We start from the raw sequence: 25937 nt of genomic DNA, 5'->3' as shown, positions 1-25937 counted from the left end.
GGCATTAAGAATTAAGGTGGATGAGGTAAGCGCAACAAGAGAAGATTGTGAACAGGGAGCCTGGGGAAAGTTTATTGATAATGTGTACCTTCTAGAGTAAGCAGCTTTGCCAACTCTGAGGGAACCCCTAGTCTGCTGGTGGCTTCCCTGGTACTTCTGACCACTTCTCCTGAGCAGGGCATTCTTCTAGGAGTTGAAATTTCTGAAGGGGAAAAGTCATGGCTATTCCAATGGAGGCTGAAACTCAAAAGTGACAAACCAGTTTAAAACAATCAGTAATAAAACTCAAAACACCTGTCTATAAAGTAACTGCGTAATTCAAGGCTGTGACGGTTTAATTTAGCATAGGTCCTTATCTTCATATTCCCTTCCTCCTCAACCAATCTGACAAATGCTTAGTGTTTCTTAGTCAGTTCCTTTTTGGGCCGCTCAGTGTGGCTCGTAACATCTTAGTTCTCTGACCAGGGATTGAACCCATGCCCCTCCATTGGAAGTGCAGATTCTTAACCACTGGACCACCAGGGAAATCCCTCATTTCCTTATTTTAAGTTTGGTGTTCCTGTTGAAATGAACTTCAGTATGTGCCTAACTTTTCAAACTACCAGGTTATGTGGTCTGTGGTGGGTGGAGGAAATCGTAAGGCCAGCTTCTGTTGGATGCTGACTGCTGTCATTGTTGGGGGATTCCCATGGAGTAACTGGACTAAGGGTACATCTTCAGCCGATTTGTTCTGAAATATTCTGTTAAGTGAGATAATTCTGTATAATATATATAACAACATATTTTAAATTGTGGATTTCAAGAGGTTTCATATCCTAAACTAAATGCAGAACCTAAAACATGTTTTCTATCAAACATTTTTCAGTAAGATAGTTACTACTGTAATGGAATCACATTATAAAACCCAAGCTTCTTTATATGTGGTGTCACTAGGCCCAAAGTACAGCTGTTGAGAACCTTCCAAAGCATTTAGGAATTTTTTATTTCCTCAAAATAAATTTTTGCTATAGTCCATTCAATAAGCACCCTACTCACTGCTTTTACTCCTGCAATTAGCCAGAAAAAGAAAAGTTTACAATCAATGGTTCCCCTCTAGTGATAAACAGTAGTACAAAATATCCTCTTTTAACAAACACCATACAGAAGTGTACTCAATATGCCTCTGTGGTAAGAATTCTGCCTAGGAATGGCCATAATAACTAAAAGTTACCACTTACTGAAATTACTACATCAAGTATCAAAAAGAATTCATCATTGCTAAAACATCCAGCATTACACATATTGGGTTGGCCAAAAAGTTCACTCTGGCTGTTCTGTAACATCTTCTGAACAAACTTTTTGGCTAACCCAATGCTTTTTACTTGCTACTGATCCTGGACTGTGTTATGGAAAGGCAAAATTAGATGAAACTCATGGAAACCGAGCTACGTCCAAGGGGCTATATATGATTATAACAAGAAGATATTTGCCCCACACCCATAATCAGGCTTAACACACAGATCTGTAACCAAAGTGATTTCAGGGCGCTTAGAACTGTCTGAGATACCTGCTTTGGCTTGAGGCTGACATGGGAGCTTCTCCCTGGACTGACAGGAAAGGTCTGAGTTGGCATTTCCAAGGATAAGTAGGGTCCTCTTGTCCACTTGGCTACATTCATCCTCTAGTCAGTGAAGAAAGGTCAAGGTGTCTGAGGAGTTAGCCAAAGACCCGGCTGGTTACCACCCCCAACCCCTGTAACCATATATCACAAGTACTGGAGAGTACCAGCGCCATTCAGATTTTTCTGTCAATTCTGACTTTCAATAGGGGAACTTTAGTCACCATGCTACAGCCTAGCACTGGAAATTAGCTGAATGATTCTGGATGATTTTGTACAGTTTCAAATTTTTAGCCTTAAGAATTTGAGGGCTTTGAAATAACACAACCAAGCAGAAGCCTGCCAACTTTCAAAACTAATTGAAAGATAAGACTTTTAATTTGGTACCTTTTATGGACAAAGTTCTTATTATTTATTTTTGGCCACGCCATGCAGATCTTAGTTCCCTGACCATGGTTCCAACCTGGGTCCCCTGCAGTAGAAGTGCGGAGTTCTAACCACTGGACCACCAGGGAATTCCCAGTAAATTAGTCCTTATGAGTAGGCAAATTCGCAAGCTGAGAATTTTTTTTTTCAGGTTCTGTTTTAGTTCCACTGTATTTCTCTTTGATGAACACTGCCCAAACTTATATTAATAGGTATACTGTATTAGAATACCTGAAACAAAGAATATAAATAGACTTTATAACTATTTTTTCAGATATACGAAAAAGCAGAATTATAACCTATTTATAAATTAATGACAAAGCCACAAAACGTAATAAGAGTGTAGACAGGAGATAAGAAGTATTTATATTTAGCACCTGTTAAAATAACTTTATTTAAAAAAAAGTTATTTTAACAGGTGCTAAATATAAATACTTCTTATCTGGCTACACTCTTGTTCAGATTAACTCTTCTATCAATAGAAAGCTATAACTGACTCTCTTCAAGTCTGTCTGTATCACGTAATTGTTGATCAATTTTGGGAACTCTATTCATAGCTGCCTGTCTTTGCTGAGTGGTCTTCACAAATCTGAGCAGGTTGACGATGGCAGCAGCTGTCACTCCAGGTATACGACTGGCAGCCCCAATCTAGGAATTAAAACCACAAGAGAAACATAAATGAGCTATGTCAGTTATAAGCAAATTTATTTTCCTCTTGATAATGACTGTATGTTACAGTTTATAAAATATTTTCAAAACTTTATCTTAATATATTGTCAAAATAACTTTAAAAGCAGGTAAGAGAAATGTGGTTATAATTAATATCTTCACTTTAAAAACAGGGGAAACCGAGACTCGGAGACATTAAAATGACTTGTCTAAGATGATGTAACTAACAGATGTTAGAGTACCTAACCTTTTCTTTTTGTTAAACTAAACTAACATCACTAGCAGTGTGCTGGTCAGCACCCTATGACTAATCTCAGTGATATTTCTATGGTATATTTTTGCAGTGAAATGTATGACTTATTCACTCCACATGGTATAGAGACCTCATATCAGTTCACGTCTGTTTTGCCACCAAATGACTCTGTAGCAAACTTTTGCCAGAGCTTTTGGTATTTCAGAATTTTGGTTAAGAGGTGAACTCTGATGACCAATACAATGCAATTGAACTTTTCTGTGATAATGGAAAATTTCTATAACACTGGCTGTGTAAAAATATGATAACTGTCCAGTATGACAGCCAATAGCCTTTTGTAGCTACTGAGCATCTGAAATGTGGCTAATATGACTGAGGAGTTGAATTTTTAACTTTATTTCATTTTAATTACTCTAAATGGTTGCACTTGGTTAGCGGCTATCATACTGGGCAGTGCAGCCTATGACTATCCACAAAAACATAACCCCAACTGAGTAAGATACAGCTATAAAACTTAAGGCCTCTCTGCTGCTTTCCATGATGACTATGACTAAGAATACCATATTAGTTGATGAAATCACTCCTCTTAAAAAAATCTTTTCAAAATTTTTTGCAGGCCATGGTTTTGTTAAGTGCCCCTTTATTTTATGATCCACTGAAAAAAATTAAAAAAAAACACAACACAATGCCCATTAAACTATGATACACCATCAATTTTTAAGCTACAACTCAGAGATGTTAAAAATGTATCTCAGAATCAATAAATACAGCCTACAAGTCTTTCAATATTTGTTATTACAAATTCATTACTGTATGCTGCCAAGTTTTTAACAGATGTGTACAGCGTGGTGCCCATGTACTCATGCAAATGCAAACCACACACAGACACACATAGGATCATGGGTGGGGGCCTCTCTGGCTCTCTACTTCCTCCTACTGGCTCCCAAGGCAACACTATGGAACTCCTTGGAGGGATCCAAGCAGTGATCTGAAAACCACTGACATGTATTCTATTTTAACCTAAGGTAGTTTAAGTCATGCATATAAACAAGCGTGCACATAGTTGGATAATTATAATCAACCAAATTCTTGACTTCCAGATACATATTTAGACTAAGCTTTTTTCTCTCTCATAAAAAATATAATGACACCTGTCATATAAAAAGAATATGAAAATAAGAGGTTAAACTTTTTATGATGACAAACATTAGTTATATGGCCACTATAAATCCAGCTTTTAAAAATTAAAGCATTGGCTCTTTATGATCTGTTCCTGTCCACTGCCTGTTTTCTTACCGTCTGTGGGCGACTGAAATGGAGCTTCTCTCGAACTTCATAGGACAAAGATATATCCTTGAGAGTCAAATAATCTAGATCCTTTGGTAGTTGGAGAGCTTCATCTCTCTGAACTTCCTTTATTTCTTGTTGCTGATGGAACAGTACTGATTCATAAGTGGCTGGTGAACAAAATTAATTATGTTGTGATACTCAGATAACATTAACAACCTACATGTTTCTAGCTTTTTACAATTTACAGAGAGCTTTTGCATATATGATCTCAGTACCACGACAGATGGGGTAGGTGTTCCCTTTAGCAGAAGAGGAGACTGAGATTAAAATAAAGAGAGGGAGTATCTTGTGTATTAACTACAATATTCTGTCTGGCAGTTTATTCCATGTCCTTCTCATTTAAAAAATCTAGAAAATTTTAAGTAAAAAAAAAAATTGCTTTCTTTCTCAATGCAAATTTTGGTGGAACACTTTCTTCGACAGGCTATAGGTTTGAAGTTCTAAAGATTAGGTGTTTCTCCAAGAAGTTGGTTTTCAAATAAAGCTATAATTGTTAAAAGGATATATTCTTGGATGATAACATAATTTAAATAAATTAACTGAAGTTTTATTCAGAGTGAAGTTAGACAATTCAGCAATTATTTTGTAATTAAAGCATTCCATTCTTAGAAAAATAAATCCAAGACCTTCATTCTGTCCTGTTTAAGAAAAGCAAGTCTTCCCTAGAGGTTCTGGAAGCTTCTGCTTCTATCACTTGGCTGGTAGCCAGAAAGTCTCAGCTCTGAGCCTGGCTCCACCAATAAATTACCCTCTGACAATGAACACGTCATGATACTTCTGGGCCTCAGGCACCTTATCTAGAAATGTTACGGGCTGACCCAGAGACTTATGATGGTCTTTTTGACAACAAAGGAGAGCTGTGAGGTACACAGGCCTTGTAGACAGATATACTAGGTTCAAAGCCCAGTTCTGCCACTCCCCAACTGTGTGACCCTGGGCAAGTTATAACTATCTGTAAATTAAGACATAATGCTAGTAGCTAGCCTTTACATGACACTTTTTAAGTATCAAATGAAATAATTCACATAAAGGGATTAATATAACACATCAGCATGACAAACTGTAATGAAATTTTATGACTCAGGAATAGACTACAGGATCACAGAATATAAATAATGTATATGTTAAAGATATATTTAATTTTCCAAATATGTATAGCAAAACTCTGAAACCGATTTCTTCCTTCAAGAAATTTGTCTAAGGACTTCCCTGGCAGTCCAGTGGTTAAGACTTCACCTTCCAATTCAAGGGGTGCAGGTTTGATCCCTGGTCAGGGAGCTAAGATTACACAGGCCTCAGGGCCAAAAAACCCAAAACATAAAACAGAAGCAATGTTGTAATAAATTCAACAGATTTTTTAAATGGTCCACATTAAAAAAAAAGAAAGAAAAAACTTATCTAGTGGAGGATCTAGGTAGTGATTTGAAAACTACTGATATATGCTATATTTTAACCTAGTGTGGTTTCTTTTAAGCCGTGGGTATTAGTTAGAGTCTTTATATATGCCAGTCTTAAAGAACAAGGCAAAATAGTAATTACTCCATGGCTGAAGTCAGGGTTTCCTATAAACAAGTTGAAGATAATTATTTTGGACCATTTATTGGACACAGTAAAACGGCAAACCAAGTTTAAAATACAGAGTTTAATCACCTTTTCCCAGATGCTAACAGCCTAAATGTTCAATAAAGTAACTTTTACTCAATAGAGAGATCATGACGTTGAGATATAAGGTTAACAACACTTCTTACACATTAGCAAATGACCAGGGCATGTTCATTTGGAAGAATGATAGGTAGAACTTGGGTCATTCTATATAAGCAGTCAAAGCATAGCAGGGTGACAGACCTTTCTGGAACTGAAAGAAAATGTTACTGCTAGAAGGACTGCAGCATTGTTACCACCTTTGCCGGTCCCCAAGGAGCCTGAAGGCCTTTCCTGATTGAACAGTCCACCTTTTATCGTGCTTTTCCTACCCTTCTCTCCCATCTCATTCTGTTTCCTGACTTTTTCTGCACACAATTTTCCAGAAGAGGAAAAAAAAATCTTCTATTACAATGCAGAAGTTAATGCTATTATCAGTATTTCTGTTTGAATTTTCTTTTTGGCATGCGGGATCTTCCCTGACTGAGGATCAAACCTGTGCCCCCTGCATTTGGAGTATGGAGTCTTAATCACCAGGGAAGTCCTGAAATATTTTTTTTTATAAAGAAAAAGTTAAGAATTGCAGTACAACTCCAAAAGTCACATGTGACTTTGATGGTCAATATATTGACTAAGAGTGTGAGAACACGCCAAATGTTAGAACATACAGGAGCAGACTCTGAACTTTTTTGCCTGATACAAAATAAGTCTTTGTTAATGGAAGAGTATTATAACATATCATCAAAGCCAAAGACAGCATTATTTTCCTCATTATTAGAACATTTAAGTGCAGAAAACATTAAAAGAAGAAGTTCAAAAGGAGAAAAGGTTTTTTTTTTTTAAAAAGGAGAGCTCTACAGTGGCACTTCCCAACATGAAATATACACACAGATCACCTAGGGAATCTTGTTAAAATGCAAATGCTCACTTAGTGGGTCTGGGGTGGAGCTTGAGATTGTGCATTCCTAACACATTCCGATGTGTTACAATGCTACCTGGGAAACCTACTCTGAGTGGTCAGAGCCTAAGACGATGCTGGTCTTACGGTAATAATGGCTCCTCTTGACACAGAGCTCTCTGTGTATCTGCAATTCATTCATTATTTGCACAAATGAAGAAGACAGCATACAGACATTCTAAGTAAAAAATTTTCTACCTTCTATTTTCAGTCTTTCGGCCAGCTCTCTACATTGGGTGTACTTCTTCAAGGGCTCTGGAACAGCCCTGGCCAACAACTCCATGTCAACTTCCTCATACTTCAGAACATCAAGAGCTCTACAAACACAGAAAAGCTTCATTAACACAAGGGTCCTTATTATATCAGGCAGATTAAGAACAAAATTCCTTGAAAGTAATACCAAATCTCAGAATAAATGATATCAATATATTTCTAATTTTCCCCAAGTATACTGAGCAAACACAGCAGCATCTGCGACACAGTGAGACCTCCAGAAGATCAGCATGTGATTCTCAGGCTGAATTCTGTCGAAAGCGTTTCTGCATCTGCTCAGATTATCACATGGTGTTTATATTTCAATTTGTCGATATGGTGTATCACATTGATTGATTTGCGTATATTGAAGAATCCTTGCATCCCTGGGATAAACCCGACTTGATCATGGTGTATGATCTTTTTAATGTGTTGCTGAATTCTGTTAGAATTTTGTTGATTTTTGCATCTATGTTTATCAGTAATATTGGCCTGTAATTTTCTTTTTTTGTGATGTCGTGGTCTGCTTTTGTTATCTGGGTGATAGTGGCTTCGCAGAATGAGTCTGGAAGTGTTCCTTCCTCTGCAGTTTTTTGAAAGAGAGCATGTGATTCTCAACTCCTTTCCTTTATCAAGATGGGTAAATAGTTGGTAAAGTGGTACTGCAACAATCCATTTGTCCTCTGGAGCTTTCCTATTAGGACAGAATATCCTCTGAAAACAAGGGTGTGATTGAACTCCCTAAGAATTTACATCTAAGTCACGTTAAGCCCACGTCCTGTGAATGCGTCATCCTTCTACACGCATGCTCAGATCCAACTAAAGGAGATCTGCTTATTCCAAGACTGGAAAATACCCTGCAGTTTCCTTCTCATTTTGCTTGGTTCTCACAAGGTTTCACTGATCTGTACACTTTCCCTACACTACATTTACTGCCTTAATTTTATTTTTATTTACTTTGCCCTTTCCCTCTTTCAATAGATTGCTTTTTTGATCAACTTTGTCCACCCCAAATCAATTAAACCAATTAATTTATCAAGTCAAAAGAAAGTCAAATCTGCCCATCCCAGGGTCCCAAGTCCCTTCAGGCCTCCCAGATGTGTTTTTTTCTTTTCTTTTTTTTTTTACAGCTCATTCTATCACCACAGTCATGTGTCACACTCTCTGCAGAGGCCTGTCTCATCTCAGACAGTCTAGGAAAGGCCAGACACCTCTTTGCACAAGGAGCTGTCAACTTTGTTGTGCTTCACAAGATGAATTATGTCAATTAATTTCAGAAGTCTCATCAGATAAGCTATTGATATAATGAAACCTAACCCTAAACTCCAAAAGGGGTTGTCCTTTCAGAAATTATAGAACAAGACTTCCCTGGTGGCTCAGTGGTTAGGAATCGCTTGCCAATGCAGGGAACATGGGTTCAATCCCTGGTCTGGGGATATCCCACATGCTATGGGGCAACTGAGCCTGTGTGCCAGAACTACAGAGCTCACTCGCCTTGGAACTGGTGCTCTGAGACATGAGAAGCCATCACAACATGAAGCCCATGCTCTGCAACCTGAGAACAGCCCGTACCAGTCACAACTAGAGAAAGCCTGCATGTAGCAACGAAAACCCAGGGTGGCCAAAAATAAAATAAAAGAATTATAGAACATACAGGAAAATACCTCCTACTGACTAACCAAAAAGAGAGCAATCTTAGAGGATGGTGACCTCAAAGAAAAGCCCATGACCATTTAACTTTTAAGAAGGTTTTAGGGTTCCCTGGTGGTCCAGTGTTGAAGTTAAGAATCTGCCTGTTAATGTAGGGGACGTGGGTTTGATCCCTGGTTTGGGAAGATCCCACAGGCCATGGGGCAACTAAGCCCATGTGCCACAACTACTGACCCAGCACTCTGGAGCCTACCAGCTGTGACTACTGAAGCCTGTGCTCGTCGACAGGAGAAGCCGCTGCAATGAGAAGCCCCAGTTCTGCAGTGAAGAGCAGCTCCCGCTTGCTGCAACTAGAGAAAGCCCACAGGCAGCAGTGAAGACCCAGAGCAGCCAAAATAAATACATCTTTTAAAAGGCTTTTAAACAATTTGTTTAGAAGGCTTGGAACTATTTGCAGGTCCAAACTTCAAGACCAGCTTTGAATGAAGCCTAAGCGTCAGAGTACAGAGGGCTGCCACTGAAGGACAAATTAGCACACTTCTGCAGAACACAAGAGACAGTTTCTGCACTACCTGGCGCATCCGTGGGTCTCCCTATGGCCCTGACAGGAAATGTGTGCGCGCATCTCTGTGGATCTCTTCTGTCAAACGGTAGCTCAAAGTCTAGTCCCACTTCTCAGCGCCTGGCGCACAGCTTGCTGTGTGTGCGGCAGACACAATACATGTCCTCGGACCAATTTTCTATCTTTCTAGCTTTATATGTCTAGGAATTGATCAAGTGAGTTCTTTCAGGGAGGCTCAACACTAGATTATAAATATTCTACCAAAATCAAACAGGAGGATGAGGCCTTCTGAAAGGAAAGACACCTGAATTAACAAGAAAAGCATTTGATCAGATTACTGTTTAAAAAAAGGTTACCTTTACAAAATGGGTACTCTTGGGATTAGGTAAAAATATAACTGACAGCCCCCTCCTTTTTCGTATTTTTATTCATCAATTAGCATTCTAAGCAGTGTTGAAAACAATCACTTCCCTTGCTCTCACTATGACCTCAATCCACATGAGTCACATCGAATGCAAATTCTAATTATATAAAATCTAACATAGTGTAATATTTGACCTATGTTAAGCATAATGCTATAAATTCTTCTGCAAAGTTTGAAATAATAATAAACTCTTAAATTTAAACAAATAGCTGGACAACAGAGTGAAATACAAAACTATGCTTATACTACTACCATCTCCCAGTACCACTTAACTGGTAAACGAATCTGCCACCCTTATCTGTGAACCAAGCTATTTTTCCTGTGAATGAGACCCCCTGGTTTAGGTGACAATCATGCAGATTCTTTATTATTTATTGTTGCTAAGTCACTTCTGTCTGACTCTTTACTATCATGTCATGTCTGACTCTTTACTATCCTATGGACTGTAGCCTGCCAGGCTCCTCTATCCATGGGATTCTCCAGGTAAGAATACTGAAATGGGTTGCCATGTCCTTCTCCAGGGAATTTTCCTGACCTAGGGATTGAACCCACATCTCTTAGGTCTCCTGCATTGGCAGGTGGGTTCTGTACCACTAGCGCCACCTGGGAAGCTGATTATTTACTGTTACTATAATTAAAAACCTGCTTACTATCCTCTATCAGTGGTGCCAGTGCTTTGGGAAATTCTCATGAAAATGAAAATTTGGGAATACAAACTGTAAACAAAAAACACTGTGATGAGATGAAAGTCAAAGACATGTTATGCCTGGCTGTTAGTTAAAAAGAAAGCAGTTAGAGAGATTGGGGATGATAAAAAGTGGCATTAAAATGAATATACCGTTAAGTCTACAAATTTCCTCACAAGCAAAACAAGGACTGAGAAAAAGAAAACTATCAACAAAAAACATACTGGAGACATAGCAGCAAGATCAAGTCAGCATGTGTGCTTCTAAGACACAATGATTGTAGATTTATACCTTCTAAAACCCACCCTCCAATCCCCCTCTCCGCATTAGCTTACATTTTTTAAATGGGAAAAATCAGTGGTGACTGATGTAAATTTTGAATTACATGAGGTTTTCAGAAATGTATCTCTGAATCATAAAAGCTCTCTATTAATGTCCTTTAGAGTCCATACAACCAGAATGGTAAAAACAAGGACAAAAAAACTCCTAAAATGTAGCAAGGGACTCTGTAAGAATTGATAACACTGCTTAATCAAAGTATCCCTGCTATGGTTCACAGGCAAGATGAGACCATTCCAACTGTTCAATGCATAAAAAAGAAAGCAGATTATGCTATTTCTTGGTTTATGCCCTCTAGATCTTAGGAAAGGCAGAACTCAATGGGAGCCACAGAGAAATAAAAAATAATTTAGAATCATGTATATTGTCATTCGTGAGTAAGGAGATTAAATTATCTCTAAAGAATTTTGAAAAGAAGCAAACATAAGAGGTGCATTCATTTAAAACGTGTAGCTAGGGAATCTATTGGTAGTATCTGAGATGACTCCATTTTTCTATAAAAAGTAAGTTTATACAAAAAATGCATACCTGAGAGGCAGACTTTTACCACTACTTATAGAAGACTCTGGAATTAAGTTTTTCCATTTAGTACTTAAAAACTCAATGGACTTTAGCACAGAAATGCCTTCTTCTAAAGACGACTTCATCCAAGAAGCTCTTTCATATCGTTGTTGGGACACACAACCAGCTTCCTTGTACCCTAGAAGGGGGAGGGGGAGATTATAATGAAAGAGGTCTTAAAGGAGAGAAAGTCTGGTTGCAGGACTCAGTGTAAGTTACCTCGGAATGTGAGCCTGCTGTCGGCGTTATCAGGACGCAGTGACAAACGGAACTCGGCTCGGCTGGTAAACATGCGGTATGGTTCGTTGGTGCCCAGTGTGGTGAGGTCATCAATCAAGACTCCTATGTAACCTTCTGTTCGGCTAATGACAAAAGGAGGCTTGTGTCTGACCCGAAGACTTGCATTGATTCCAGCTATCACGCCCTGCAAGAGGACTGAAATGTTTAAAAGGCCATTATGAACTGAACCAAGAGCTATCCTATTCAGACACTACCTGGAAAAAATGGTTCAGGCAGTAAGGAAGCAGGCCTGCCCAGAAGGGACACAACACAGACAGAAAATGTGGTTCACATTTACAAACAGAATATGGGTAATGTACCACTTTAGAATGCTGTAATTCATTGCTTTCAAAAATATCTAATATTCTTGATAAACCAGGTGGCTAATCTTAAAAAAAAAAAAAAAATCCACTTGTAAGACTTTTTTAGCCTTTTCTCACTTCCAACTAAAAATAACATAGCTTTCTGTTTAAAAAGGAGTAACAACAGGGTAATTTTCAATAAAGTTAGGTTAGGTTAAAAGAACTAAATTTTCTTTTTTTAAATTTCAGAAGCAATACAAAAATCTAATCAAAATATGCAACTGGATCTAGGAGCTCAGAAAAGAGCAACAAAGACAGTGTTTTAAAAATCCTGTTGTATACAGAAGCCACCCCCATATGTCCTGAAATAGAAGTCAGTTTTCTATTACAGTTATGAGTTGTATCTAAGCCCTATATAGCAATCATGACAGATGTCAAGAGGAGGAACACCAGTTAAATAGTCCTTTTCTGTTTATAGTAACATTTGAACCACTTCTTACTTGAGCTGCAGCTTCCTCGTAACCAGTAGTGCCATTTATCTGTCCAGCAAAGAAGAGCCGCTGCACCAAATGAGTCTCGAGAGAAGGAGAGATCTGGCGGGGGTCCATGTAATCATACTGAACACCGTAACCTGGCCAAAGAACAGATGGTACAAAAAGCAAAAACAGGGCTGGGTTTGCCTCAAGGCGGAGATGCAAAGATTATCATTAAATGCTCTTCAAATGTGAAGACTATTTTATTAACAAACGTGCAGATGCTGGGTTTTGTCTTCTGGGGCTCTAAGCACCATGACTGTAGCTTCAATTTTCCGCTGTCTGCTAAGCAATGCTGAGCTCAGACCAAAGGGCAGCTGGCAGTCTCTTTACCTGGCTGAATCATTTTAGCGTTCTCCAAGCCTCTGATGCATGTGATCATCTTCTCCTGTAATTCAGCTGGCAGTGTCACAGATAACCCTTGGGGGTAGATGAGGTCAGAATCCATTCCTTCAGGTTCCAACCAAACTTGATGTACACGGTTTGGAAAACGCAAGACCTTTGATTCAATGGAGGGACAGTATCTAGAACAGGACATTGGAATTTAAAAATGTAATGAAACAAATAAAAGAGGGTTGACATTATTCCTTACTGTAATTAAGCACTGGTATTTTGTCCTTACCGGGGTCCTCTTGTAGTTTCCTTAACGTGACAGTTAAGGTGAAGGTTCTCAAGGACAATCTCATCCACTCGAGGGTTAGTGTGAGTCAAGTAACATGGCAGCTGATCTTCTGGCTAAAACATGGGAACTCGTCACAACACTGTTTCGCTTCTCTATTAGTTTGCCTCTAATTCAAATAAATTCCATACATGATATAAACTTACTTGTACAGACATCAAATCTATGCACAAAGCCAAATACTAATGGTGAAATATGCTTGTTAAAAACAACCCAAAAGATGAACCTAAATTTACACAAGCCTCCAGATCAATAGTTCACAAGAAATATTGATGATGTAGGAACATGTTTAAGGCACCAGAACAGTGAAATCAGACAAATCTACAAATCTAGAATGTAGGAAATTCCAGAAATGTCTGAGTTTCTTCCCCATGTAGATGTAAAAGAGGCTCCCCTGGTAGCTCAGGTAGTAAAGAATCCACCTGCAGTGCAGGAGACCCTGGTTCGATTCCTGGGTCGGGAAAATCTGGAGGAGGGCATGGAAAACTCACTCCAGTATTCTTGCCAGGAGAAGCCCCATGGACAGAGGAGCTTGGCAGGCTACAGTCCATGGGGTTGCAAAGAGTTAGACACAACTGAGCGACTAAGCACAGCACAGCACAGCACACAGATGTAAAAAAGAGAGGAACTATTATAAGATATGTAATGTATGAACCTCATTTAGTTCTTGGTTCAAATAAAACAACTATAAAATACTAGGAATGCACTTGGAACATTGTAGTTCAACTGTACTTCCATTATATATATACTTAATACTAGGGAAAATTGAGCACTGGGTGTCAGATGATATTAAGAAACTTTGTTTTGCTATGTGCACTAATAGTATTATGGTTGATTTTTACAAAATCCTTATTTGTTAAAGACATGTACCAAGGTACTTCTGGATGAAATGATGTCTGAGACTTACTTTAAAACTCAGTAAGACAAAGTGTTGAGGAAAGATAAGAATGTCAAAAGAGGGAATTCCCTGATCGCTTAGTGGTTAGGACTTCACACTTCCACTGTAGGAGGCATGGATTCAATCCCTGGTTGGGGAACTAAATTCCCACAAGCTGTGCAGCATGGCTAGATAAATAAATAAATAGCCACTCATCAGGGTAACACTCACCAAAAATTAGGACCGTCAACTACTAGCCCTTAATTCTAAACACACAATATAGAGCTTGGTTTTTTCTTAAATTACAAGGACAGGTAAAAGTAGCCTATATCTTCAAAAGTATCAGTACTATTAAGACTGAGGAACTATTCCAGATTAAAAAGAAATGACAATTAAATGGAATATATGATCCTAGGTTGGAAAAAGAACGTTGGGACAAAAAAATGTATTGGGGTGGTCAGAAAACTCTGACTATGAATTTTATTTTCGATAACAGCACTGTCAATGTTAAATTCCCCAAATTTCATCACTGCATTGAGGTTATGTGAGGATGTCTTTGGCTTAGCTGAGATGCAGACTGAGGTATTTAGAGGTAAAGGGTCATGATCTCTGCAACTTACTCTTAAATGTTTTGGGAAAAGAAAAAAGAATAAAAATAAACATGTATGTTACTGTTCTATATGTTAAATATATGTATCTATGTCTATATATATGGAGAGGGCAAGTAACAGTCCTACAACTTTTCTGAAATTATTTCAAAAAATTTAAATAGGTAAAGTTATCAAAGCAATGAAATTTAAGAATTTATGGGATTTGGGGAGGGAGGTGGAGGGAGGGTCAGGATGGGGAACACATGTACACCCATGGCTGATTCATGTGAATGTATGGCAAAACCCACCACAGTACTGTAAAGTAATTAGCCTCCAATTAAAAAGAAAAAAGAATTTATGAGGAAATACCCAAGTAGCCAAATCAGCTAATCCTTCTAAAGAACACATTTTTGTGCCCTAATTAATAGTGATGAAAAATGAATACAAAAAAAAAGTCTATATTCCCTGTTTAAAGCCACATTTTCATAAATTATCTCACCTTAATCCACACTGTCTGATTGATAAAGCTGAATGGTATGGATGGATTATCTGGTGTCTGCTTGTTTAGAATGCTGAAATTAACGGATTCTTTGGCAATTCGGGGTGGAGTCCCAGTCTTCAATCTTCCCACCACAAACCCCAACTTCTCCAGAGTCTGAGCCAACCCTATGGAAGGCTGATCCCCTAAACGTCCTGCTGGATGCATCTCCAAGCCGATTACAATCATGCCTCTCAGAAACGTCCCAGTAGTCAGAACCACACTCTCTGCATACACTGTACTTCCATCTGCTGAAGGACAGGAAAGAGAACAAAACTCATGCTCTAATTGTCACCACGGATCAAATTAGAATGTTACGCTTTTGTAGGAGAACTACAGAAAAATTTGTCTTTAGAAACCTGAAAAAGATTTTAAATCAGTAAGAAGGCTATATGTTATCAATCTGAAGAATCCAAAAAAGCTGAGATGGAGAGCATAATGTATTATCACAGATACACATGTTTCTAAAGTCTTGTCAGCACTGAATAGCTGGTCTCAGTTAATTTTTTAAATTAATTAAATTTAGACTTCTAGTTAAATTTAACAGATCCCACCTCACATGATTTCTTCTCCTTCTTAAAATTCCAAAAGAAAATAAAGGAGCAAAAAAGATATGAAACCACAAGAACCACAAGAATGGGAAAGAACTTGTCAAAAGATAAAAAATTTCAAATATTTTTGAAAGATAGAAAGTGGTTGGAGGGATAGATAAATTAGGAATTTGGGATTAACATATACACACCACAATAAATAAAATAGATAGTCAACAAGGACCTACTGTATAACATAAGGAACTCTACTCAATATTCTATAATAACCTACAGTGGAAAAGAACCTGAAAAAAGAATGGATAATATACATTATATACGTTTAACTGAATTGTTTTGCTGTATACCTGAAACTAACACAATATTGTAAATCAACTATACTCTAACATAAAATAAATTTTTTTTTGAAGTGGTTGGAAGAGTGATAACTGATTGAGCAGAGGGGAGAACACTATAACTCAAGAACCTGAAGAGAACATACAGATGACAGTAAAGTACTCTGCCCTGCAGCGGTGCAGAAACGGGAGGACTGAGTGTGAGAACTGTGGGAATGTAGCTGGGGGCTGAAGATGAGAAAAAGTTGAAATTCACATATAAAGTTTGTCTATAGATGGATCTACCGTACAAGAAAATGTAGGTTAATTCTTTGGGTAATGAGACTTACTGTTAATGGGTACAGTATTTCAACTAAATTTCAAAAGTTCTAGAAATGGAGAGTGGTGACAGCTGCACAACATTGTGGGGGTACTTGATGGTGTGGAACTGTATATTTAGAAATGGCTACAGCGGTAAACTTTATGCTATATACATTTTACTACAATAAAAAACTGATTATTAATAAGCTATAAAAAACTGATTATTAATAAGCTATAATGGAGAAGACTGAAAAAGAATATATATATCACTTCACTGTACATCTGAAACACTGTAAATCAACTATACTTCAGTAAAAAATGTTAATTAAAAATTGTATTGTTGGGTCCATAAAATATAGACAGCGTCCAAGAAACAGCATTTGAAGATACTAATTTAAATAACAAGTAAAAATAATTAAAAAGGATAAAGGGCTACCTTAATAAAAACAATATAATCATCAAGTCTGGAAAGGAAAGGAAGCAGAGAGAAAGGGAAATGAAAATAAAAGTAGTAACTGTTCAACATAGGGAAGTCACGAAACACTGACAGAAGAAAGGGAAGATTAAGTGTATTACAGAAAATCATAGTTACTAAGGTAATCACAGAACAAAAGCCATGGACTTGTAGGAAAGAAACATAGCTCCCAAAAAGCAAAGCAAATACAGACTAAGTGGTTAAATAAAGTATAGCAGAGTGTGTACAATATGTTACTACTGTGTGTGGGGGTGGAATATATATACCTATGCGTGAAGTCAAGGATAAAATCACAGACAGAAAGACCACACCAGTGACTAGGAATGCTCCTGAGGAAGGAAACCGGCTGCCTGGAGCACCAGATGAGAGACAGACCACCTTTTCACTCTGCCTTCTTTCATCCCCTTTAAACTGTTGATGACGCAAAAGGAACATTTAAGTTTTTAAATACCTGGGTTGAGTTCTTGACTGTGATATTTTCTAGCTGTGGGACTTGGGGAAACTACTTGAACTTTACGAAAGTTGGCTTTCTATTCTATAAAAAAGATATGCCTACATCATAAATATACTTATATGGAATTTTAAAAATTCAGGTGGAATGTAGAGCAAACTGAAAATTTCTTCAGACCCCTGGCTTTAATTGCCTGTGGTAAATGGCAATTTTTCTTAAAAAAATTTTTTTTAGGCATTAGCTGGCTGCAGCTACCATGTTTTTTTATTATTAATGTTGCAGTTATTTATTAAGTAATTCACTATAATTATTAAGTATTATATTATAATCTATTAAATCCTTACTATATGCCAACCTCAACATTAAGTCACACTTTTCTCATTTGGTGAAATATACATTACTCTCCCAATTTTGTAGATGAAGAAACTGAAACTCAAAGCTAAGTCTGAACACTAGTCTTAATTCCAAAGCACCTCCTCCAGTCAATGTATTTTCTTTTTACTCTTTGATTCCACCAAATTCCTCACAGTAAAGTTTGAGCAGTATCATTCTGATTTTCTTCATTTTGTCTTTCCTTTTTCCTTTTAATTAGAGGATAACTGCTTTACAATGTTGTGTTGGTTTCTGCCGTAGAACAACTATATGAATCAGCCAGACGTACACATATGTCCCCTCCCTCTTGAACCTTCCCTCCGATTCCACCCCTCCAGGTTGTCACAGAGCCTTGGATTGAGCTCCCTGTACTATACAGCAACTTCCCACTTGCTATCTATTCTACACATGGTTTTGTATATGTTTTTTTTTTTCATTTTGGATTTATTTATTTTTAATTTTACTTTACTTTACAATACTATATTGGTTTTTATACGTTTTAATGCTACTCTCTCAATTCATCCACCCTCTTCTTCCCCCACTGGGTCCACAAGTCTGTTCTCTATGTCTGTGTCTCTATTGCTGCTCTGCAAATAGGTCCATCAGTATCATTTTTCTATATTCCATATGTATGTGTTAATATACGATATTTGTTTTTCTCTTTCTGACTTATTTCACTTGTTTAACAGGCTCTGGGTTCATCCACCTCATTAGAAACAACTCAAATTCATTCCTTTTATGGCTGAGTAATATTCCATTGTGTGTATGTACCACAATCTTTTTCTCCATTCATCTGTCGATGGACATCTAGGATGCTTCCGTGTCCTGGCTATTGTAAATAGTGATGCAATGAACATTGGGGTACATGTGTCTTTTTGAATTATGACGTCTTCTCAGGGTATATGCCTAGTAGTGGGACTGCTGCATTGTATGGCTACCACAGTATTTGATTATTGTTTTTACTTGTAACACCAGATATGTTCAATGTCTATGTGGGATGTAAATTATAGGTGATGTATTTATGTCACCATAGCACTCTCAATATAAGTAATTCCTTATCCAACTGACACACTTTCTTGACTAATAACTCTTATTTTCCTTGGGTGAAATATACCAATTAAAAATATTTATCTTTTCACACCAATTTGAGGCCATAGAAGGCCATTAGGATGCAGTTTTGGTCAATGGATTTCAAGAAGATGCTGGGCTAAACTTCTATTAATAGGAAAGTGGAAATCCTGTTTGAAAGGAAATGCACCTTGTTTGCTCTGTCTTTATTTGGTCTTTAGCCTTTCCCTCTTTTTCCTTTTCTTTCTGATATGATAATGGATACCTGGATATGTGACTTTGGTCTTGTGAACACTGGAATGAAAGCTATAGCCACAGGTGATAGAGCAGGGCAATGGAAGGGGCACGGGTGTCTGGTGACATGGCTAGGACTTTCATGTGGATTGTCTACCCATGTCCTTCTTACTGTGTAAGACAAATACACTCAATTTTTTCTAAGTAAAAAAATTAATATGTATATCCCATTCTAAAAAATAAGTCTACAATAAAATTTAAACAGGAGAAATAAGTTAATAAGTGTATTTTAAATGATGAAATTTTTATGGCTGATTTGAGATGTTATATGGCAGAAACCAATAAAACATTGTAAAGCAATTATCCTCCAATTAAAAAAAAAAAAAAAGGATAAATTTCTCCAGTGCAGCCCCTTCTACTACTTTGTTCCTAGAAAGCTAACAGTAGAAAGCTAACAGTCCAGTCCTCTGGCAGAAGACTGATTCTTCTCCTTAGGACTGACGTAGATGTTTGGGAATTCCTCAACAAAAAAGCCAGTTCAATCCCTAATCATTAGACTGTACAGAGTCAGTCAAGCCATAAAATAACTATGCACACACAAATCTCCCAATTAGTGTTTGCAATGAAGGCTAAAAAAGCTGAAGTGGTTAAGTCTTTAAAGGGAGAAAACAGAGATAAATTGCTTTTCCATTCTTCTGTAAAAAATATGTGCATGTGCAATTTTATTTTAAAAATTAACATGTAACTCAAATAAAACCATAAATAATCTTGTAAAATATAAATTTAAAATGTTTAAAGTCAGAACGAAGAAAAATAAAAATTACCACAGAAATACCAAGAGGAAAATACACAATTATGCAGGCTATAGAGTCCCAAAATAAGATGGTACAGAATGTGAGTTTCATGGTGAAAATGAATGAGGAATAGGATTTTTTTCTATACAGTTTCCTTCATACTTGAACAGAAAACACAACAATTTCCTAGAATAAGCAAAATATCTCCATACGCTACTCAGGATAAAATTTTCACATGGAGTTTGATACCGTTATTATTATCTATAAGCAGTACATACCCAAAACAACGCCACTGACACGGTATTTCCCAGTGTGCTCAGGCTCTGGTTCTGTAAGGATGAGATCTTCTACAGCTCCCTCCTGAACAGTAAGCAGCGGTGTATTGAGGATTTCTTTCTATCAAAAGAGAATGCAAGTTGAAAATAACTTGTTGTTAAAAATAACTTGCATGTTAAATAATCACTACAATCCTTCCTGTTTTCATGCCCTGTTCTTACCTGCATGTTCCGCTTATAAAGCTTCCTATCAATTTGAGCTCTCAGACCCCAAACAGCTGGTCCCTTGCGCCGGTTTAATACTTTGTAATGTATACCAGACTGGTCACAGATTCGAGAACACAGGCCATCCAAGGCATCGACTTCCCTCATTAAATGCCCCTTTCCAATGCCACCAAAGGAAGGATTACAGGACATCTGACCTAAAGAGAACAGACATAAACAAAATAAATATACGAGCATCTCGCACATAGTGCGTGCTTGATAGGGAAATGTCTGTACAAGTGACTAGAATCAGGTGATTAAAAATAAAAAACTTGATGCAAACACTAAAACTGGTGAAGTCCCAGTGGGATGCAAGAGTTATTCAGGGCATCTTGGAAGACAAACCAATGCTGGACGTTTCTTTTGAATCTTTCTCTTGTACATATTTTTAGCACTTCATTACACTGCCTCTTCCTTTACAATGTGATTTTGAAAACCTTACCTCATGAAACCTTCCTAAATCAAACATAATTTAAGAAATTTCTTTGTACTGGTTCACAGTTATAATTAATTATGTCTTCCATAAAGGCCATCTGCTGATCCTGTGACCAGCATTTAGGCCTCCGAAAGTTTTCATGGTCTCCAGAGGGAGGCTGGATAGTACTGTCATTATGAGCATGGGTTAGTAGCAAGGCAGAGTTCTGGTTCAGTTCCTATATTTACCACTTATAAGCTCTATGTGATCTTGGCAAGTTGTCTAATATTCTGTATCTCAGTGTCCCTACAGTAAAAACAGGGATGACAGCTGCGTAGATTATTTTCCTCCTTCCTTTGATATAGAACCACTGTTTATTTAGGTAAATACTCTTCCTGATGAGGCTTTGTGCTTGGGGAGTGTGACCTAAACTTAGTTTAGGGATAAATCTTTATTGATCTAAAGGAATCCTGTTCCTACTTGCCAGTGAGTGGTTTGGTGTTAAAAGACTTCTCTTTCATCATGAATGGAAAACAAGTTTGTCAAAAAGTATTATTTCCCAGGTTATTAATAAAATAAAAAATTTTCTACCTCTGACTTTATTATGGCAGATGATATGACAGAATTGATACAGGACAATTCCTGCATTCTGTATTCCTATGGAAGTTTAACCTTCTAAGTCAAAGCTATCTTTCTGAGAACAAGCAGAAATACTTCATACTCCACAACATCAAAGTACCTTAAAAAAATGAGACTGATTTTAAATAGAACTGTCATTCATTAAGCTCATTTATAAGAGTTATTAAATATCTCTGAAATCCATTTATTTAAAAAGAAAACTTAGGTCACATTGTATTGGTATAAAAATATAAATACAGGTTTTGATGGGAATTCCTTTATCCTTGACAAAACTACACCACTTATACTATTATCTGATCATCTTAGTTCAATAATAATTTTTGTTCATTCAACTTTTAAAATTATTATTGAAATGCAGTACCTGCTTTTTACTTGGGTAATCACATAGCCTCTATCCAAAAGAATCGCTGTTAACAAAAGTATATATTTCTCCACAGTTATAAACTGAATGGTTATTTCTAAACAGTATTTCAGTACAGAAAGCATAGTTAACATTTCAATTACTGTTCCCTCGTAAGCAAAATGCACAAAGAAAGACACAGGCATGCATAATTTACAAGACAGTGTCCTGCTGCTGCTGCTGCTAAGTCACTTCAGTCGTGTCCGACTCTGTGCGACCCCATAGACGGCAGCCCACCAGGCTCCTCCGTCCCTGGGATTCTCCAGGCAAGAACACTGGAGTGGGTTGCCATTTCCTTCTCCAATGCATGAAAGTGAAAAGTGAAAGTGAAGTCGCTCAGTCGTGTCCGACTCTTCGAGACCCCATGGACTGCAGCCTACCAGGCTCCTCGGCCCATGGGATTTCCCAGGCAAGAGTAGTGGAGTGGGGTGCCATTGCCTTCTCCGAGATAGTGTCCTAGCTGGCCCTAGCTGGCATCTATGATGATGCCAGAGAGGGGTCCTGCTTTAAATTATGGCCGTCCAGCCACTGCTTGTGAAGTGCCAAAAAGCACAGTCGGATCCTAACCGTAAAACTGGGGAATAAACATTCAGTATGAATATAAAATACAATTTAAAAAGTAGCCTCGTTCTTCAAAAGGGTTTCACAAAATCTCGAGAAAAACACAATGGGTATTTAATAAACGAGTACTAATAACGTTGATTCACTCTTTAACCGAGGCAACAAGCTAGTAAAGGGCAAAAGACAACATTGAAATAAAGTATCACCAGTATTCTTAAAAGTTTGTTCTTTTCTTAAGGTGCCTCTCCCCCAATCCTCCTCCAACTAATTACTTCTGTCAACAGCAGCCCAATTCGTGGTCCACAGAATAGCCGAGACCAGAGTTCTGGCCCGGGTCCGCCTGATCTGCGAAACACACACACCAAGCTAAAAAACATTCGGTAGGATTCTCACCAGAGTAACGGGAGGAAAAGGTACTGGGAGGGGGAGGAGGACCCTGGCAGCGTGCCTCTCTCTGCAAGCCTCACACCGCGCCACTCACCGATGGTGTCCACTCGGTGCGTGAGCAGCAGAGTCCGGGAGCCGCACCGAGCTGCTGCGGCGGCGGCTTCGGTCCCTGCGTGTCCTCCGCCGATGACCACTACGTCGAAGTGCGGCGTCCAGGGCGCTGCGCTGTCACCGCCGAACCGGACGGACGCAAGGTGCTGTTTGGTGAGGGAAGCCGCGACCCGGCGGCCACAGCCTCGGATACAGAACATTGCTGGAGAAACGTAGAGTCTGTAACTCGGATCCTGACACTAGCGAGGGGAAAACACGTAGGAGAGAAAGCCTTCAGGGAGCAGCCATCTTGCTATGATGTCACAGCGTCACGTTTACGTCCAGCGTCGCCGCTGATTGGCAGTTTGGCGCGACTTTCCTGGTGAAGCGCGGTGGTGTGCACGTGGATTGGTGCACGTGGATTGGCGGAGGTTGTTGGATTACCTGTGGTTGGAGAAGGGGAAGACAGAGGATGAGATGGTTGGGTGGCATCACCGACTCAATGGACATGGGTTTGGGTGGACTCCGGGAGTTGGTGATGGCCTGGCGTGCTGCGGTTCATGGAGTCGCAGAGTCGGACACGACTGAGCGACTGAACTGCGCCTCGTTTCTGGCCTGGCGGAGGAGGCTGTTGGATTACCTATGGTTCTGGATTTGGGGTCGGGGGAGACTTCTACTCAGTCATCTTTTGTTCTTTTCAGCGAATTGCTGCCCTAATCACCAGGTGACTGCCTACAAACAATAATTTAGGTCGCTTTGCTTTATAGGGCTTCCCTGGTAGCTCAGACGGTAAAGCGTCTGCGTACAATGCTGGAGACCCAGGTTCGATCCCTGGGTCGAGAAGATCCCCTGGAGAAGGGAATGGCAACCCACTCCAGTACTCCTGCCTGGAAAATCCCATGGACTGAGGAGCCTGGTAGGCTACAGTCCATGGGGTCGCAGAGAGTTGGACACGACTGAGCGGGTTTTGTTTTTTGTTTGGCTTTATATGAGTCTTTGAAATTTGTGGTGCAGCCATCACCTTGCCTTCTGTTTATGAAGATTGGGATAGATTCCAGAGACATTCAAATGTATTTGTGGATGAAAGGTTCATGAAGGCTAGTTAGAAGAACTGAAAGGTTGAAGGTTAAATGTCCAGCCGTTTGGAACTGATAGTTTTAAAACCTCTATGTGGCCAGGTACATCCCCTGCTCTGTGTGCATGCCCTAGTCAGCCAGTGTCTACCTCACCTACACCCTACTCACATGACTGACTTTCCTACATACTCTTGGCCCAGACCTTAGCTGGTGACTTCTGAGCCTGCTGAGGGGGTCATGTCCCAGTTACTTCACCATGTAACTGCTAACCTCTCCCTTCCACTGGGAGAGAATTCTGCTGCTGTGGTCTGTCCCCGCTCCAAGGTACGCAGTGGGGTGTCGCTCAAGGACCTTGTTGCAGACAAGCAAGCACTCCCTGTCCCTTAAACCATTGATGTCTCTGTGCTGACTCCAGGCTGTTTCTTCAGTTTTGAAGCTGTGCAAACACACCCGGTGGGGGGAGGAGGGTAGTGTGCAACCCAACACCTTCTTTAGAAAGGAAAATTTTCACTGGTTGGATTGTGAAACGATCCATGTGGCCGTTTTATTATTCTGATTATTAATATCTATCGAATACATAATTTTTATTACATTATTATTTTTCATACACAGTTTAAAGCTTACAGAAATACAAAACTTTGAGAGTTAAGGAACTTGTAACTTACATCGGGCCTTCGGACTTTCATCTCTAATAATTGTCAGCATTTTGTTGCTAATACTTTCTAATTTTTATTTATTAAAATAAAGACTGCACCAGGTCTTATTTGTGGCATGTGAACACAGCTGTAGCACGTGGAATCTAGTTCCTCTGGCAGGGATCGAACCCAGGCCCCCTGTGTTGGGAGCCTGGAGTTTTAGCCACTGGACCACCAGGAAGGTCCCAGTGTCTCATTTTTTATAGTTATACTAATGCTACTATTATTTTGCACATGTAATATATTACATGTGATTATATTGTTTTTTAGTTTGCTACTTTTTTAAACAATTTTTTTTTTACTATCTCTATGCCAATATATATGAATCTGTCTCACTTTTTAGTGATATAGTCAGTTGTTTATATGAACCATAGTGTATTTTTGAGTGGATGGCTACAGCAGTTGATCGCTAGATGATGGGCATTCCTGGTTTCCATCCTGCGTTCCCTCAGGGCTCACCATCCAGACGTGGTGGCTTGATGGCTCCAACATCCTTTGTTTACTGATACGGCAAGCAGCACTCTTAGTTCACATTTCTAATTTTTTGATATTATGATCATCTTTGTACATATATCTTTTAAAAGTTATGGGATTCTCGGGCTTCCTTGGCGTAGTGATAAAGAACCCATCTGCCAATTCAGGGGCCATGAGTTTGATCCGTGCCTAATCCAAGAGGATCCCACCTGCTGCAGAGCGACTAAGCCCACGCACCACAACTACTGGAAGCCCGTGCACTGCAACTTAAGAGTAGTCCCCACTTGCCGCAACTAGAGAAAAAGCCCTCACAGCAATGAAAACTCAGCAGAGCCAAAGATAACTAAATAAAAACTATTAAAAAAAAAGTTATGGGACTCATTATAAGTGAAAATTCTGGGTAAAAGGACTCCTCAATGTTTAAATTTTTCATAACTACTAAATTAACTTTCTAAAATCTTTGTGTCAGGTTGCATGGGCAGTGTAAGATTATTTCATCTCATCATAGCCAGCACTGGATTTTAATTAAGTTTTAATTATAAATGTATTTTCATTATCTTTTAATGAAAATATGGTCATACTGTGATCTATATACACTGTTTTGTAACCTACTTTTTTTTTTCTATTACAACATCATGATTTATTAAGGCACAGCATTCTGTACAACAAAGGGCCTTAACAGTGGTCTATTCTCAGCCAAATTTCTCTGTAAGTTAGTTTCTCTTAATAAAAAACATGTTATACTTTAAATTAATAATTTAACTGATGAGGAAGTTACCATAATACCTATTTTAACATTGAACAAATCTAACCACCTATTGGACATTAATGTAAAATCCTGACATAGAATTTGATTTAAAACTTCTCAAAATAAATTCATTAAAGCAAGTTCCCTGTGAAAATATGTAAGAATGAAAC

At 38.5% G+C, this 25937-nt stretch overlaps 1 protein-coding gene across 1 annotated transcript; it reads right to left on the bottom strand.

Annotated features, from left to right (window-relative positions):
- Positions 1-961: 961 nt before the first annotated feature.
- LOC120860406 (protein MTO1 homolog, mitochondrial) lies at positions 962-23105 on the bottom strand. The gene is made up of 12 exons (XM_040236207.1): positions 22779-23105; positions 20241-20440; positions 20022-20139; positions 15128-15417; positions 13105-13217; positions 12816-13006; positions 12450-12580; positions 11588-11792; positions 11336-11507; positions 7093-7211; positions 4242-4402; positions 962-2671 (listed from the first exon to the last, which is right to left on the bottom strand). Exons 1-12 carry the CDS (start codon positions 22993-22995, stop codon positions 2510-2512), a joined length of 2079 nt encoding a protein of 692 aa, XP_040092141.1. The 5' UTR covers positions 22996-23105; the 3' UTR covers positions 962-2509.
- Positions 23106-25937: the final 2832 nt, after the last annotated feature.

Source organism: Oryx dammah, unplaced genomic scaffold (assembly GCF_014754425.2).
Source record: "Oryx dammah isolate SB20612 unplaced genomic scaffold, SCBI_Odam_1.1 HiC_scaffold_11072, whole genome shotgun sequence".
Lineage (NCBI taxonomy): Eukaryota > Metazoa > Chordata > Mammalia > Artiodactyla > Bovidae > Oryx > Oryx dammah.
The sequence above is the reverse complement of the archived record's forward strand: the minus strand, read 5'-3'. Positions and strand labels throughout refer to the sequence as shown.